A 19,399-nucleotide genomic window follows, 5' to 3' on the forward strand; every position below is an offset into this window, starting at 1 on the left:
GCAAGCAGTCTGAGCCCCAAGTCATGCAACAGTCTCTTTTGCTTTTTGACGACTCTGCTAGCTGTAGTTCCATGGCCCATCCACCTGGTACTGCCCCAGAAGTGGAAGAGACTGAGTGCACTGATGCCCTACCACTTGTTATGTTGGAGGATGAGTACGTGGGAGGGCTAGTGCACATGGTCATCGGACAGGGGAGGTCTGGGCCATTGGTCAGGGGAATAAATGCCCCCTGGGCTGGTTCCCAAGCAGCTACTCAGGACCGCCTTGGGAACATACTGTACCTTTGAGTATGTCCAGCTGCTTTCAGGGGCCACATGGCAGAGATACAAACATGCCCCCTGCAAGCTGTGTGGTCTGCGTCTGCTGAAGGGATGTCATACAGCTGCACCTAGAGCTGATTCATTCTGCCGGAAAGGAGCCTGCAGATTGGGACCTCAGGGAAGAAGTAAGGGTGAGTTTCCATGTGGCGTACAGCTGCAGCGTCCAATCCGCATCGTCCAGATATTACAGCGTAGTGGAGGGGATATTATGAAATCCCGTCTCCACTATGCATCCTAATACGCGGGTGACACACCGACGAAACTGGACATGCTGCGCTTCTTTTTAGAACGCAGCATGTCTGTTTACCTTGCTGAGATGCTCAGTTTCCGCAAGGTAAATAGCCTACTCTATGTATACGATGCAGCGATTCCAGATGTGTTCAATGACCACATCCGGAATCACCGCACATACGGAAGGGGGTGGGGCTTTGGGAGGAGCTGGGTTTCCGCTCCATCCAAAGCCCAAGGAATGCGCTACGTGGAAACTCACCCTAAGAGGTCAGGACTTAGGAAGTCTGCAGTGATTGGTGAAGCAGGATAGTGCTAATCTCCTCACCTAGAATTTTATATTGTCCGGTTGGCTGGTGTTCAGTGTGAGTTATTGTAGTCTGAACTTTGATGCAGATTAGGGTTGTGCTGTCAGTATGATTTATTGAACCAGACTGAACTTTCTGCACTGAGTTCCAGCAGAGAGGCCACAGACATCACTATACAGGATCCTGCACTGGCTGATCATACTTGAGCCTACAGCACATCACAGATTGTACATATGGCTCCATACAGTCATGGCCAAAAGTATTGACACCCCTGCAATTCTGTCAGATAATACTCAGTTTCTTCCTGAAAGTGATTGCAAACACAAATTCTTTGGTATTATTATCTTCATTTAATTTGTCTTAAATGAAAAAACACAAAAGAGAATGAAGCAAAAAGCAAAACATTGATCATTTCACACAAAACTCCAAAAATGGGCCGGACAAAAGTATTGGCACCCTCAGCCTAATACTTGGTTGCACAACCTTTAACCAAAATAACTGCGACCAACTGCTTCCGGTAACCATCAATGAGTTTCTTACAATGCTCTGCTGGAATTTTAGACCATTCTTCTTTGGCAAACCACTCCAGGTCCCTGATATTTGAAGGGTGCCTTCTCCAAACTGCCATTTTTAGATCTCTCCACAGGTGTTCTATGGGATTCAGGTCTGGACTCATTGCTGGCCACCTTAGAAGTCTCCAGTGCTTTCTCTCAAACCATTTTCTAGTGCTTTTTGAAGTGTGTTTTGGGTTATTGTCCTGCTGGAAGACCCATGACCTCTGAGGTAGACCCAGCTTTCTCACACTGGGCCCTATATTATGCTGCAAAATTTGTTGGTAGTCTTCTGACTTCATAATGCCAAGCACACGGTCAAGCAGTCCAGTGCCAGAGGCAGCAAAGCAACCCCAAAACATCAGGGAACCTCCGCCATGTTTGACTGTAGGGACCGTGTACTTTTCTTTGAATGCCTCTTTTTTCTCCTGTAAACTCTATGTTGATGCTTTTGCCCTAAAAGCTCTACTTTTGTCTCATCTGACCAGAGAACATTCTTCCAAAATGTTTTAGGCTTTTTCAGGTAAGTTTTGGCAAACTCCAGCCTGGCTTTTTTATGTCTCGGGGTAAGAAGTGGAGTCTTCCTTGGTCTCCTACCATACAGTCCCTTTTCATTCAGATGACGACGGATAGTACGGGTTGACACCGTTGTACCCTCGGACTGCAGGGCAGCTTGAACTTGTTTGGATGTTAGTGGAGGTTCTTTATCCAACATCCGCACAATCTTGCATTGAAATCTCTTGTCAATTTTTCTTTTCTGGCCACATCTAGAGAGGTTAGCCACAGTGCCATGGGCTTTAAACTTCTTGATGACACTGCGCACGGTAGACACAGGAACATTCAGGTCTTTGGAGATGGACTTGTAGCCTTGATATTGCTCATGCTTCCTCACAATTTGGTTTCTCAAGTCCTCAGACAGTTCTTTGGTCTTCTTTCTTTTCTCCATGCTCAATGTGGTACACACAAGAACACAGGACAGAGGTTGAGACAACTTTAATCCATGTCAACTGGCGGCAAGTGTGATTTAGTTATTGCCAACACCTGTTAGGTGCCACATGTAAGTTATAGGTGCTGTTAATTACACAAGTTAGAGAAGCATCACATGATTTTTCGAACAGTGCCAATACTTTTGTCCACCCTCTTTGTTATGTTTGGTGTGGAATTATATCCAATTTGGCTTTAGGACAATTCTTTTTGTGTTTTTTCATTTAAGACAAATTAAATGAAGATAATAATACCAAAGAATTTGTGTTTGCAATCATTTTCAGGAAGAAACTGAGTATTATCTGGCAGAATTGCAGGGGTGTCAATACTTTTGGCCATGACTGTATATAATATGTGAGGTCCTGTGGGCAGGTCCAGGTGTGATCAGTCCCGTGTATATCTGTGTACATAATATATCACATACAGATTAGTGTATGATCTACTGTGATACAGATATTAGATGTGTTAAATTCACATTGTTATATAACAACAGATGCATGTAGTCACAGTATATTGTATATACCAGTCATGAATTCCCCCATATACTTTATGTGTTACTAGCTGAAGAGCCTGGGCACAGTAACCAACTGTGGTTAGTTATAACAAATTATAATGATTATATTGCACATAAAATCCGTGCATCTAGTCCTATCCTGTGTGATACTGTCTGCTGATCCTTGTATCTAATAATATTCTGTGTGATACTGTGTGCTGAGCTGCGTATCTAATCCTATCCTGTGTGATACTGTCTGCTGAGCCGTGTATCTATTCCTATCCTGTGTGATACTGACTGCTGAGCTGTGTATCTAATCCTATCCTGTGTGATACTGACTGCTGAGCTGTGTATCTAATCCTATCCTGTGTTACTGACTGCTGAGCTGTGTATCTAATCCTATCCTGTGTGATACTGCCTGCTGAGCCATGTGTCTAACCCTCTCCTGTGTGATACTGACTACTGAGCTGTGTATCTAATCTTATCCTGTGTGATACTGACTGCTGAGCCGTGTATCTAATCCTATCCTGTGTGATACTGGGCTCCCCCTGCAGTCTGTGTCAGAGGGTGGTCTGTTTTGGCACGGTAATAAATTGTGCTATTTCCAGCTTTACAGAATGACGATAACACCATAGAAATGATAAGAATAATAGGCCTCAGTTACCACAACTGTCTACAAAGAAAGCTGTTGCTGATAGCAACCAATAACAGCTCATTTTTCATCTTTTAAACAGCTCTAGGACAGCGTGGCGAGTTTTGAGTGGCAACTTTACTGTTTCGACTTTTATGTGGCGAGGTTGGTGTATGTGTGCTGAGGGTGGTATATTGTTGAAGCACGTGGTAGTGTGTGGCGCATTTTGTGTGTGTGTTCATATCCCCGTGTGTGGTGAGTATCCCATGTCAGGGCCCCTCCTTAGCAACTGTACGGTATATACTCTTTGGCGCCATCGCTCTCATTCTTTAAGTCCCCCTTGTTCATATCTGGCAGCTGTCAATTTGCCTCCAACACTTTTCCTTTCACTTTTTCCCCATTATGTAGATAGGGGCAAAATTGTTTGGTGAATTGGAATGCGTGGGGTTAAAATTCTGCCTCACAACATAGCCTATGACGCTCTCGTGGTCCAGACATGTGACTGTGCAAAATTTTGTGGCTGCAGCTGCGACGGTGCAGATGCCAATATATACATACACTTTTTCCCAGTTATGTAGAAAGGGGCAAAATTGTTTAATGAATTGGAACACGCGGGGTTAAAATTTTGCCTCACAACATAGCCTATGATGCTCTCGGGGTCCAGACGTGTGACTGTGCAAAATTTTGTGGCTGTAGCTACGATGGTGCAGATGCCAATACATACATATACTTTTTCCCAGTTATGTAGATAGGGGCAAAATTGTTTGATGAATTGGAACACGCGGGGTTAAAATTTTGCCTCACAACATAGCCTATGACGCTCTCGGGGTCCAGACGTGTGACTGTGCAAAATTTTGTGGCTGTAGCTACGACGGTGCAGATTCCAATACATACACTTTTTCCCCATTATGTAGATAGGGGCAAAATTGTTTGGTGAATTGGAACGCGCGGGGTTAAAATTTTGCCTCACAACATAGCCTATGACGCTCTCGGGGTACAGACGTGTGACTGTGCCAAATTTTGTGGATGTAGCTGCGACGGTGCGGATGCCAATCCCGGACATACATACATACATACACACCCACATTGAGCTTTATATATTAGATACTGTGTAAACAGACATCAGATGCTAAGTACAGGTTAATGTGTGTATAGTAAATCTGATCTCTACCCATGTCTGGTATATATTATACTGTAACTACAAAGTCCAGGCAGCAGACCAAGACAGCCGGAGGGCTGAAAATTGCTATTCCGATAACACCGCTCCTCAGGATGCAGACAATGGTGAATACAATGATGGAAGACAGAGCCGCCAGCTCCTACTTACACCAATCAGCATGTGCGACTGACACAGCAAATGTGATGACATCACTACATCTCATCTGCTGTGCAGAGTCTGTGCACCAGTAACAGAGCAGACCTCTGGGGGGAACGAAAGCAAGGTGACTATGTGTTGTTTTTTTCTTTCACATGTATATGTGATGTATGCTTGCATATAAGAGGCTACATGGGTCCTTACACTGTCTATAGGAGGCTATGTGGGGCCTCACACATTGTATATAGGAGCCTATATGGGGCCTCACAATGTATATGTGGCTCCCCTGAGGCTCAGTCGCCACAGAGGTACTGCACCTTCTCTCCTAAGGTGTAGTGCCCCACCAACTAGGTAAGTTGGGAACTCCTTTCCACACTCCAACACCTGCATCCCACACACAGGATAGTTCAGTAGGTCCACCTAGCAGCTTCAGGCTGAGGGTAGCAGAGCACCCTTCGTGGAACCCGTGGAACCCTGCTTCGTAACACGAGATGTGCTGGAAGGTGGGTGGAGTTAGTATAAAAGAAGGGGAAAGTGGAGAATTGTAGGTCAGTCTGACGGGAGGTCAGGCGAGAGAAGTTCAGTTCTGAAGTTAGTTTGAGTTCACTTTGAGTTTAGTTTAGAAAGAGTGCTGCAGCTGCCTCAGTGATCTGAGCCAGCTGGCACGGGAAAGAGAAGAGAAAGAGAAGGACGTAGACCTGCAACCTAAGCTTCCATAAGAGAGAGAAGGAACAGCATGGAACGAAGGAGTAGAGAGAACAGAGAGGAGTTGTGGGTTGGAAGCGGAACCCTGCCTATAGGTTCTCAGCGCAAGGCCGGGGCCCGGTCCCCGAGGTTGTATGGACACTTATGGTTCTGCAGCAGACACCGGTGGAGTAGTTGGCTGTAAATGCTCTACTCCCATCAAAGACTTGGGACACAACAGCAAACGATTCGCGAGCCAGGACTCTGAGAGGAGTCCCCGATAGAGGCTACAGCTGTCTGTCATACAAGTAAGGTTCTAGGAACATCTGACAGGAGGAATTCCAGAGAACTACGGTACTGGCGTTCTTCACACTAAAAGGCGCAATAGAGGAGTCGTTCAGGAAAGGCACATGTTGGCGGAGTTTTGGAGAGGAGAACCCTGACTTGCCCGGGAGGTTGATTGAGTCTCTACCCCGGAGGACACGGCACAGAGGCAGGCACCAGTGGGTACCACGAACTGTGAGTAAAGCTTTGAAACTGCAAGCCCTGGTGTCCTCCATTCATTCGCCGCTAACACCTTCAGCACCGCTACATCTGGGTACCAGCATCTATACCATTCTGCGCCTCTCCTCATCCATTGCACCTACACTGCCCTGGGACTACAGCTCCTCCTGTGGGAAGCTACACCATCTTTTCTGCACTACACCATCAGTCCCAGTGGATCTGCATGCAGCGTTGGCTCAACATCTTATTTGCCAAACTCCACGGGTGGCGTCACGAACTATCCATATAAACTATACTATCACCGCCATTGATATTGGGCGCCCAGGGCCATGGACCGGGTCACCGCTGCTGTGACACATCCCCCTGACACCGGCCCGGTACAGAGTACCCCGCTGCCCTGGGTGTGAGGGCGACCCATATATATGAGGCTTTGTGGGGCCTCACACTATATATAGAAGGCTAGGCGAGTCCTCACACTGTACATAAGAGGTTATGTGGGGGCACATACGGTATATAGGAGTTTATGTGAGGGCTCATTTTGTATTTAGAGAGATTATGTGGGAGCTCATTATGTATATAGGAGTCTTTGTGGGGGCTCACAATGTATATAAGAGGCTATGTTTGGAGCTCAAAATTAATATAAGAGGCTATGTGGGGCTCATACTGTATATAGGAGGCTATGTGAATGCTCATATTGTATATAAGGGCTATGTGGGGCTCATACTTTATATAGGAGGCTATGTGAAGGATCTTATTGTATATAAGGGCTATGTGGGGCTCACACTGTCTATCGGGGCTTATTCATATTTTTGACTATATAGGCATTATATCAATGTATGATTTTTGGAGGTGCTGTCCATTCACTTTTTAACATATTGCATGATCTGTCCTTTTTTTGGACGTGCACTCCTCCCATTTGGCACAGGTGATTTTAAATTAACAGGATTATAGTAAACCGTGGCACAACCGTGCAGGTGCTCAAGTAGGGTCCCAAACCAGAAAGTTTAATGTAATTGATCTTGGCACTCAGCTTGATATTGGGTAGGAAGATTTAATGAAGTCCAGGAATAGTACATCTATTTCACAAATGTTTTGGTCATATGGTGACCTTCAGCAGTGTACCGACTGCTTGTAGAAAGGGGAAATCGGAGTTTAGTTAATACCAGTAGTCCTACTGAGGGTATTTAGAACCTATCTCCATGGTGTAGGAAAAAATACATGACCGGAATCTTATGGTCCGATGGTCTAGGTCTTTGGAATGTTGCAGATATAGCTGCTGGTGTGGCGTAATATAGATTGGAATCCACTGGGTATCTATTCAATGGCCACTCAGTGGTGTCCAGTGGGGATGCATGTCCTCCAAAATTGGGGTGTCTGCCGTATGTCAGACACCCCAGTTTTGGAGGACATGCATCCCCACTGGACACCCCTGATTGGCCATTGAATAGATACCTGGTAGATTCCGGATCTACAGTTCTGGCAAAAATTAAGAGACCACTATCAAATGTTCAGTTTGTCTGATTTTTCTCTTTATAGGTATATTTTTGAGTAAAATGTAAATTGTTCTTTTAGTCTACAAACTTCTGACATGTCTCCGAATTTCCAAGCAATAAATTTTGTATTTTTTTTCTGACAAAGAAAATTGGTCAAAATTTTTAAAAAAATAGTGCTTTCATACGACAAATAATGCAAAGAAAACAAGTTCATAATCATTTGGAAACAACAATACTATTGTTTTAACTCAGGAAGAGTTCTGAAATCAATATTTTGTGGAATAACCATGATTTTTAAAAACAGCTTTCATTCGTCTTGGCATGTTTGCCACCAGTCTTTCACACTCCTTCTGGCCCAAAAATTTAAGCAGTTCTTTGTTTGGTGGCTTGTGACTATCCATCTTAATCTTGATTACATTCCAGAGGTTTTCAATGGGGTTCAGGTCTGGAGAATGGGCTGCTCATGACAGGGATTTGATGTGGTGGTCTCTTAATTTTTGCCATAGCTGTATATTACGCCACACCAGCAGCTATATCTGCAACATTCCTAGGACTCAGTCCATTGGACCATAGTATTCCAGACACGTATTTTTTCCTACACCGTGGTGATAGGTTATCAATACCCTCAATAGAACCACTGCAGTGGTATTCACTAAACTCCAATTTCCCCTTTCTACAAGCAGTCGGTACACTGATGAAGGTCGCCATGTGACCGAAACGTTTGTGAAATAGATGTACTGTTCCTGGACTGCATTAAAATCTTCCTACCCAATATCAAGCTGAGTTCCAAGTTTAATTACATTTTAAATTAACAGGAAACTGCAAAAAGGGTCTATCATATTTGCTCTCATTTGAGGGCTTGAGGAAGGTGAGTCACAATGCTCCTTTCATTTGGTGTAAATGCTGTGTGGCGGACATTTTTGCTGTGCTTGTGGGGTGGTGCAACCTGGACTTATGGGAACTCAGTCTTGCAGCATTCGCACTGTGAGGCAACCTGCAATCTGCCCTACGGGTGCATTGTCGCTGCAGCGGTGGTTAGCACATGATGCCGCTACTTTAAGGCGATAGAAGTTAGGACCCACTATGAGGTTTGCTGTGACGTGGCAGTGGGCTTTATACTTTCTGATTAGAGTGTTAAACTAAGTACATCATGTTCAGTTATATATATTTGTGTCTTAGCGGCATTAGATCAATGTATGATTTTTGGAGGTGCTGTTCATTCTTTTATTTTGTATTTCGCGGCTTATACTGCATATAGGGGCTATGTTGGGCCTTAGTGTATGTAGAGAGTGTGTGGGGACTCATACTGTATACAGGGGGCTATGTGTTTGCTCATACGGTATGTAAGGGGGCTGTGTCTGGCCTCTTACATATAAGGGAATATCAGCATATAAAATTCTGCTCATTATTAAGTGATATAATTATTTATATTGTAGTTAATATTAATATTGAGCAGAATAATTTAAAACTATTGATTCAGCCCTCCACAACAGTCACGTTCTCTCATGTAGCCATTATGAAACATCAGTTGCTCACCCCTGATATATACCATCCTATCTTATCCAGTATATACCACCTGATGTCTGTATCAAAGCATATCATATTCCATCACATATTATATTTTCACAGACATCACATGGTAAACACAGGGTATGTGACTGGTGTAACATCTGATGTCTGCACTCATAATGTAATATGCACTAGTTACATATGATCCTGTATGTAGTTTATTATATGCACAGACACACCATACTATGTACAGGATAATAGGTGGCTGGTAGAATATCTGATGTCTGTATCACAGTATATCAATATACCATCACATATTACACATCACGTACTAACAGATTGGTCTGCCCAATTTAACTTCTGGGTCTCCAAATTGAACACATGGCATGAGTTTGCCTTTTATGCCTTGGAGGTGCTGGCCTGCCCTGTGGCAAGTGTACTGTCAGAACATCTTATCAGTTGCAGTTCTGGCAAGGGGAAGGCTCGAAAATCTCCCGGTGGCATCTCAAACGATGCACAAAGTCTCTGGCTCTGCTACGGAGAAACGAGTAACACTGCCACCCGACAGTGCTGATGGATTCAGTCCTGCTTGACTTGGGTGCGCCGGAACGTGGAAACAATCCTTTATGTGGATTCCTCAGAAATGGCGCCGGATGCGAGTCGTGAGCATGTGTACAAGCCGCAACAGCCCGCCGACTTTCAGATTAGTCTCTAAGCAGTTTGTCTGGTATTTCGGGTAAAACAGGGGTATCCACCAGTGCTGGAATAGACGGTAACTTAATAGCATCACAAGAAGTCTCAGGGTCAGGACACGGGAGTCTGTGGAAAGTGGAGTTGTCAGTGTTAGCAGCAGAGAAAAAGTCAGCCATCTCCTGTCGCCTTCCTGCCAAGTCTGACCCGTTCCCGCACTCAGGTCTCCTTATGTACCCCGCGGCCCCTACTGTCTGACCAAGAGGAAATCTCCCCCACCAACAGTGGTGACAGCCCCGATATTTCTGGCCTATAAGGGCAGCGCACACCGCTGACTCATCTTCTAACACATCTAAACATATTTTCTATTCTTATGCTATGATATCTGTGATAGTACTGTGCCAAAAACCGCTATTTGTATTCTTCAACCCATATCTGTGGAAGTAATGTGCCTTTAACCCACTGTGTGTACTCTGCAACCCTGCCTGTGGGGTACTGTTCCCCATTGTCTGGGTATGAAGTTTTTAATCAGTTTCTGTGGGGGATATGTGGAAACATGCTCTGTGGGTGAAATTTGTTATCAGCTTCTGTGGAGGAAATGTGAAAACATGCTCTGTGGGTGATATTTTTAACCGGACTGGTGGTAGCAAGCCTCAATCTCCATGAGGGCAGTTAAAATGCTTGTAATTCATTTGCTTCCTATTTTACCATGACTACTATGATGACAGAATCCCTTTATGTAATTTCACTATCCACATTTGTTTGCAGGGCAGTTGTCCTGCTCATACCCCCATTTTTTTTCCTCTTGCAGTCCCCTAACCCTTACTCCAACCATTTTACAACCATTTTACAGAAAAACAAGTCTGGTTGAACCTGGTAAATCTGAACCTCCACGGATTCACTCATCACTACTGTATACATATAAATATATATATATTGTAAGATAGCTGATGTTGTGGGTACAATACTTTCCCAAGCAACCATCCAAAAGCCTCCAAATACAGAAAAATTTAATTTAGGCAGCACCCCAGCTGAAATTATTTCCACTGGAGGGCAGCTTCCATAATATATATACACTCACTGGCCACTTTATTAGGTACACCTGTCCAACTGTGTGTTAAGACTTAATTTCTAATCAGCCAATCACATGGCGGCAACTCAGTGCATTTAGGCATGTAGACATGGTCAAGACAATCTCCTGCAGTTCAAACCGAGCATCAGTATGGGGAAGAAAGGTGATTTGAGTGCCTTTGAACGTGGCATGATTGTTGGTGCCAGAAGGGCTGGTCTGAGTATTTCAGAAACTGCTGATCTACTGGGATTTTCACGCACAACCATCTCTAGGGTTTACAGAGAATGGTCCGAAAAAGAAAAAAAATCCAGTGAGCGGCAGTTCTGTGGCCGGAAATGCCTTGTTGATGCCAGAGGTCAGAGGAGAATGGGCAGACTGGTTCGAGCTGATAGAAAGGCAACAGTGACTCAAATTGCCACCCGTTACAACCAAGGTAGGCAGAAGAGCATCTCTGAACGCACAGTGCGTCGAACTTTGAGGCAGATGGGCTACAGCAGCAGAAGACCACACTGGGTACCACTCCTCTCAGCTAAGAACAGGAAACTGAGGCTACAATTTGCACAAGCTCATCGAAATTGGACAGTAGAAGATTGGAAAAACGTTGCCTGGTCTGATGAGTCTCGATTTCTGCTGCGACATTCAGATGGTAGGGTCAGAATTTGGCGTAAACAACATGAAAGCATGGATCCATCCTGCCTTGTATCAACGGTTCAGGCTGGTGGTGGTGGTGTCATGGTGTGGGGAATTTTTTCTTGGCACTCTTTGGGCCCCTTGGTACCAATTGAGCATCGTTGCAACGCCACAGCCTACCTGAGTATTGTTGCTGACCATGTCCATCCCTTTATGACCACAATGTACCCAACATCTGATGGCTACTTTCAGCAGGATAATGCGCCATGTCATAAAGCTCGAATCATCTCAGATTGGTTTCTTGAACATGACAATGAGTTCACTGTACTCAAATGGCCTCCTCAGTCACCAGATCTCAATCCAATAGAGCATCTTTGGGATGTGGTGGAACAGGAGATTCGCATCAGGGATGTGCAGCCGACAAATCTGCGCCAACTGTGTGATGCCATCATGTCAATATGGTCCAAAATCTCTGAGGAATGCTTCCAGCACCTTGTTGAATCTCTGCCACGAAGAATTGAGGCAGTTCTGAAGGCAAAAGGGGGTCCAACCCCTTACTAGCATGGTGTACCTAATAAAGTGGCCAGTGAGTGTATATATATATATATATATATATATATATAACGGGCTAAAGCGTCACTCTGTCTGAAGCCTCTATAGACTGCGCAAGCGCGACGTGCCTGCGCACTGCGCAGTCTTGCTTCAGACAGAGTGACGCATCCCCCACAGAGTGACGCAGACCCCCAAGAGATCGCGGAATGCGTAAGCACTGAATGCATACTGCGATCTCTGCAACACCTTACCGAGCCGGTGTTGCTGTTGCCGCGGGGTCTTGCGCCTTCATGTGACGTCAGGAGAGGGCGGGTTGTGGCGCCGGAATCGGTGCATGCGCAGTCCGGGCTTACCACCGCCATTTTGTAGAAGACACAATGCAGTGTGTCTTCAAGAATATGGCGGAGGAAAGCAAGGACTGTGCAGGCACGCAGTCCGACACCACAACACGCCCAGAACAGGACAGCGCTGGACACGGGGAAGAAAGGTGAGTATACATGTTTTTTTTTTTTAATGTGTGCAGTTTAATAGGGGTGAGGGGGACGATTCATATCAGGATAGGGGGGTGAGGGGACCATGCATACCAGGAAAGGGGGGTGAGGGGACCATATATACCAGGAAAGGGGGGTGAGAGGACCATGCATGCCAGGATTGGGGGGTGAGGGGACCATGCATATTAGGATAGGGGAGTGAGCAGACCATGCATACCAGGATTGGCGGGTGAGGGGACCATGCATACCAGGATAGGGGGGTGAGGGGACCATGTATACCAGGATTGGGGGGTGAGGGGACCATGTATACCAGGATTGGAGTGTGAGGGGACCATGTATACCAGGAAAGGGGGGTGAGGGGACCATGCATATTAGGATGGGGGGTGAGGGGACCATGCATACCAGAATTGGGGGGTGAGGGGACCATGTATACCAGGAAAGGGGGGTGAGGGGACCATGCATATTAGGATGGGGGGTGAGAGGACCATGCATACCAGGATAGGGGGGTGAGAGGACCATGTATACCAGGATAGGGGGGTGAGGGGACCATGCATACCAGGATAGGGGGGTGAGGAGACCATGCATACAAGGATAGGGGGGTGAGGGGACCATGCATACCAGGATAGGGGGGTGAGGGCACCATGCATTCCAGGATAGGGTGGTGAGGGGACCATACATAAAAGGATTGGGGGGTGAGAGGACCATGCATACCAGATTAGGGGGGTGAGCGGGCCATGCATACCAGGATTGGGGGGTGATAGGACCATGCATACCTGGATTGGTGGGTGATAGGACCATGCATACAAGGATAGGGGGGTTGAGAGGACCATGCATAACAGGATAGGGCGGTGAGGGGACCATGCAGTCCAGGATTTGGTGGTGAGAGGACCATGCATACCAGGATAGGGGGGTGAGAGGACCATGCATATCAGGATTGAGGGGTGAGAGGACCATGCATACCAGGATAGAGGGGTGAGGGGACCATGCATACCAGGATAGGTGGGTGAGGGCACCATGCATACCAGGATTGGGGGGTGAGAGTGCATACCAGGAAAGGGGGTGAGGGGACCATGCATACCAGGACTGGGGGGTGAGGGTACCATGCATACCAGGATAGGGGGACGAGGGGACCATACATAACAGGATTGGGGCGTGAGAAGACCATGCATACCAGGATTGGGGGGTGAGAGGACCATGCATAACAGGATTGGGGGTGAGAGGACCATGCATACCAGGATTGGGGGGGGTGAGGGCATCATGCATACCAGGATAGGGGGGGGTGAGGGGACCATGCATACCAGGATAGGGGGGTGTGGGGACCATGCATTCCAGGATAGGGGGGTGAGGGGGTGAGGGGACCATGCATACTAGGATAGGGGGGGTGAGAGGGCCATGCATACCAGGATAGGGGGGTGAGAGGACCATGCATACCAGGATAGGGGGGTGAGGGGACCATGCATTCCAGGATTGGGTGGTGAGAGGGCCATGCATACCAGGATAGGGGGGTGAGAGGACCATGCATAACAGGATAGGGGGTGAGGGGACCATGCAGTCCAGGATTGGGTGGTGAGAGGACCATGCTTACCAGGATAGGGGGGTGAGAGGACCATGCATACCAGGATTGGGGGGTGAGAGGACCATGCATACCAGGATAGGTGGGTGAGGACACCATGCATACCAGGATTTGGGGGTGAGAGGACCATGCATACCAGGATAGGGGGGTGAGAGGACCATGCATACCAGGATAGGTGGGTGAGGACACCATGCATACCACGATTGGGGGGGTGAGAGGACCATGCATACCAGGATAGGTGGGTGAGGACACCATGCCTACCAGGATTGGGGCGTGAGAGAACCATGCATACCAGGATTGGGGCGTGAGAGGACCATGCATACCAGGACTGGAGTGTGAGAGGACCATGCATACCAGGATTGGGGGGTGAGGGCACCATGCTTACCACGATAGGGATGAGGGGGTACCATGCATACCACGATCGGGATGAGAGGGGTGCCATGTCTACCACGATAGGCATGAGGGGGGTGCCATGCATGCCAGGATTGTGGGGTGAGGGAACCATGAATACCAGTATATGGATAAGGAGGTACCATGCATACCAGGATAAGGAGACCATATACCGTACCAATAAAATTGCCCGCCACCCGGGTGTAGAATGGGTTCATAGCTATTGTATATATATAAATATATATATATATATATTGAAATAAATATAGTCACACTTTCTCCGTTTTTAACCAGCAGATATAAATGTTATTTTTTATAAGCGGATATGGCCAAAATATGCTGTGTCTGCACGATAGGCCGTTTCTCTGGCTCTATACACTACACATATATAGACATATATAGCCCCCTTTAAATGCATGTTTTGTGCTTATATAATGGTACATTTATATAAAATAGTGCTTAGGGTTACTACACTGCTGCTGATCAGAGACGCTGCCTAGCAACCAGCCTCTTGGGGCGTGTCTCATTAGAACACAGCATGCTGAGCTGCCAATTCCAAAATGGCTGCTCCCATAAAGTGGTTTTCTTATAACATAATTTATGTAATAATAGTAATTATTCTTGCAAAGGTAATTTATTTCATGCTTATTTATTTCTACAGTCTTCTTACTGTAATATACTGTAGTATGCATGAAGGTGAAAGGTCTTCTTTAAATATTGCTATAATTCCTTGTCCCCACAGGTGCATTTCTAGTGCCATATTTGTTTTTTATGATAATTGCTGGAATGCCACTCTTTTACATGGAATTGGCTATAGGACAATTCAACAGAGAAGGAGCTGCTGGAGTTTGGAAGATATGTCCAATATTCAAAGGTAAACATTTTACTTTTAAGGGGGTTTTCCTACAAAAATTTTACTAATCATAAGCCAGAAAATGTGAAAATAAATGATTTTGCTATTTAAATGTAATGCAAATCATGTACATGTTTTCTGATAACCTGCAGTTGTGTCAGTGGTAGCAACCCTTAGACTTTTTTCTGACTGCCAATTTCTGTGTCTAGCCACTATACACAGTAAGGCCGGTTTCACATTTGCGTTTAGGGCCGCAGCGTCGGCCTGCGCACGGCTGTCGCTATGCCCCGCCCCCTGCCGCGCCTCCTCCGGTAGCTCCGCCTCCGGGCGCATGACGCTTCATGCGTCATGCGTCCCCTATCTTTATCACTGAGGACGCAGGCCGTGCACAGTATGCGTTTGGCGGTGCATGCGTCCTTTTGACGGTGCGCCGAGCTCAACCAAATTGCAACAGGTTGCGTTTGGAGCTGGTCGGCGCACCGTCAAAAGGACGCAGGCGGTGCCAAAACGCATACTGCGCACGGCCTGCATCCTCAGTGAAAAAGATAGGGGACGCATGACTCATGCAGCGTCATGCGCCCGGAGGCGGAGCTACCGGAGGAGGCGCGGCAGAGGGCAGGGCTTAGCGGCGGCCATGCGCAGGCCGACGCTGCGGCCCTAAACGCAAATGTGAAACCGGCCTAATGGTAGACATGATCACGCATGTGCTGTTCATCTGTTTGGACAAGCTGCAGCTCAGCATGTTTATCCTCATGTTGTGACGCGCCCACGTTATTCATGTATTCTCTTTTGATTCAAGTCAAAGGGGAAGCATAGCATGCGCAGTTACATTGTCATCCCTCGACAAGCGGAGAATATCCTTTTCAGTTTGGAAGGAGATGTATTATTCTCAAACATAAAAAACCTTCAGAGTAAAAGTTGGAACATTATTATCTAGATTAATGCCTCCTGTGTGAAAGGTTTCTGAAATGTGTTTTCCAACATGTATTAAAAATGGTCAAGACCTGGTAAAATGCATTTTTCCTTATTTTTACAAAATTATTATGAATATTAAAACTGTTTACATGCTGCCCTGAAGCAGTTGTCTGTGCTTCCAAACTTCTCTCATTTGCTCTGGCGCCTCCTTCAGCTCCTGATACACACACTCCACATTAGGGCTTGCTCACACGAGCGTATGACACAGATTGCTATCTGAAGTTTTATTGGCTAGCAATCGGACGAATATTAAACTATGAGGCGGTGCAGATCTGCGTTTTTTTCCTACAAACTTAATTGGTCTGTGAAAAAAATTGCAACATAGAGCAAGTGGCTTCACAAGTTGGACCGCACTCACCCATTCAAATATATGGGTGCGTATGAAACATTGGACTGCACTCAGTTGTCATACGAATGCGGTCTGATTTACGCAGACCCGGACAATGGTGAAGATGGAGAAAATAAGTTCTCCATCTTCTCCGCACCTGTGATTCGATCCTTTCATACAAGAGAAACAGATCACAGTAAACTGACACTCAGATCAGAGTTTGAGAAGAATATATGAGAAGAAGCTGGCGGCAAAACGCGTGTCGGGGTGAGGGGACGCTGAGCCATACGTGTCCTGCACAAGGTAACATGGAATAACTTATCTTCATGTTTTTATTAGCAGGTAGTTTATTCACTGGGTGGTGCTCTTTGTTATGGTCACACTGGGGTCTGTTTCTTGAATGTTTTTGGGATTCTATATAATTTAGTAGTTAGATGGCTGTCTGAATTTTATTATCTGAATGCTATTTTAGCGTTGTGAATTATATTTATATACAATCAGTCTGAAATAATTCTTTTAGTCCAGAGCTCTTGCTGGACTTATAAAATGCTCACTTTAATGTCAGGATTGCAAAGCCATTCTGACATGAGTTTTCAAAGTACGCACATCAGCCTCATACAATCTAAGAGATCTCTTTATTATTGCACAGAGTTTGCGTTGTGGTTTGGTGGCAGATCCAGTTTTAGTGATTAGAACAAAGATCCAAGACTATAGTACTGATAAAAAAAATTCACAAAATCAAACTTCTTGGGGAATCTGACAGTTATACATAATATGCTAGATTCTTTTAAACTGGACCACTGCTTTCGAAAATCTGACCTTCATGGAGGGGAGAATATTGAGGAATGTTGACTATGTAGGGCAACAAAGGGTAGAAATGATCCCAAGGCAAAGTTTACAGGTAGGTAGTATATTCTTATAAGTACATATACACCATGGAAAAATATCCAGATAGTGTACTATAAATCAATACTTTGGCATATGTGTAAATATGGAATTGGTAAAAAAAAACATTTTTTTTGTTTTTTTTTTCTTTTAGGTGTTGGCTATACGGTCATTCTCATATCATTATATGTGGGGTTTTTCTACAATGTCATCATTGCATGGGCGATATATTATCTATTCTCTTCATTCACATCAGAACTACCTTGGATCCACTGCAACAATTCATGGAATAGTGATAACTGTTCAGAAACAAAATATAACATCTTCAATGATTCTGGATTTTCCAACATCAATGACAGTTACAAAGTGACACCTGCTGCAGAATATTTTGAGTAAGTACTTCTACCTCCTTCCCTTCCCTACCAAAAGTGTATGAGTTAATCTCTACTAAAATTCGTTATAGATCTCAAACTCATATTCCATGGTATGTAAATGAAACAACTATAGTAAACGTCTACTTTGAAAGAATCTTTGCTCTTAGACTATGCAATCACTTACTATATACTGTAGGTAGGCGTGAGACACCGGTCATATCAAATATGAGTGGAACAACAATCCAGACCTATGCATCTCCATGGTTAAAGACTAAAAAAATCATCATCCTACCTCTTACTAAGCTGCCAAATGTAATGAAGAAGTAGAAAGTAAATGAAAGTGAGTAGAACTACTGACTCCGACAGTATAAAATTTGTCTTTTTCGACCTTAAAGACACAGATTTGATTAATCGCTAGATCCATAATATGCTGCATATGTATATTTAAAACTATTTGCTTAATTTTGAAACTTTATATGCATATAGTGGTCAAAAAATGTTTATGACGGTTGCTATAGCTTAGTATAACCAATTTAAGTGGTTGTCCAGTACAAAAATAATCTGTATATGATTTTCTTATATAAATACATTCAACTTTCTAATATATTTGTATCTCTAAAAATTCCCAAATCTTGAAATATCAGCAGTTATCCCAATTCCCGGCAGTTCTACTTGCGATCTGTGTTTGAAATAGGAGCTTCCGTGTCTGCATATCATTAAGGCCTCTTTCACACGTCCGTATATTTCCTGTATCGGAAAAACTGATACCGGAGATATCTATGTCCGTGTGTGTACTACATTTGGCACGCATGCGGCAACTGTGTGCCACCCGTGTGCTGCATCAGTACCACCCGGACAGCCACCGGGTAAGAAGAGCTACAGTAAGAGTTGTCCCCGGCGTCAGGTGCTGAAACTGGCTGTCATCATTCTCCCCTGCTCTACCGGCGAGCAGAGGAGAATCATAGAATCATAGAATCGTAGAGTTGGAAGGGACCTCCTGGGCCATCTGGTCCAACCCCCTGCTCAAAGCAGGATTCGCTAAATCATCTCAGTCAGATGTCTGTCCAGCCTCTGTTTGAAGACTTCCATTGAAGGAGAACACACCACTTCTCGTGGCAGCTTGTTCCACTCATTGATCACTCTAACTGTCAAAAAGTTTTTTCTAATATCTAATCTGTGTCTCCTCCCATTCAGTTTCATCCCATTGCTTCTAGTCTTTCCTTGTGCAAATGAGAATAAAGTTGATCCTTCTACAATGTGACAGCCCTTTAGATATTTGTAGACAGCTATTAAGTCTCCTCTCAGTCTTCTCTTTTGCAAACTAAACATTCCCAAATCCTGCAACCTTTCCTCATAAGACAGGGTTTGCAGACTGGTCACCATTCTGGTCGCTCTTTTCTGAACTTGCTCCAGTTTGTTGATGTCTTTTTTAAAATGTGGTGCCCAAAACTGGACACAATATTCCAGATGAGGTCCGACCAAAGAGGAGTAGAGGGAAATAATGACTTCACGTGATCTAGACTGTATGCTTCTGTTAATACATCCTAGAATTTCATTTGCCTTTTT

At 45.1% G+C, this 19,399-nt stretch overlaps 1 protein-coding gene across 1 annotated transcript in view; it reads left to right on the top strand.

The window, feature by feature from the left end:
• The window catches only part of LOC141075545 (sodium-dependent dopamine transporter-like), a 53,526-nt gene extending 35,671 nt beyond the window's left edge, over positions 1 to 17,855 (top strand). The window contains exons 3-4 of the mRNA XM_073562639.1: positions 15,161 to 15,292; positions 17,614 to 17,855. Coding sequence (XP_073418740.1) covers positions 15,161 to 15,292; positions 17,614 to 17,855 — 374 coding nt within the window. The remainder of the gene's footprint in view (positions 1 to 15,160; positions 15,293 to 17,613) is intronic.
• The last annotated feature ends 1,544 nt before the right edge of the window (positions 17,856 to 19,399 follow it).

The sequence above is a fragment of the Dendrobates tinctorius genome, unplaced genomic scaffold (genome assembly GCF_039654945.1).
Source record: "Dendrobates tinctorius isolate UK_male_01 unplaced genomic scaffold, ASM3965494v1 ptg000361l, whole genome shotgun sequence".
Lineage (NCBI taxonomy): Eukaryota > Metazoa > Chordata > Amphibia > Anura > Dendrobatidae > Dendrobates > Dendrobates tinctorius.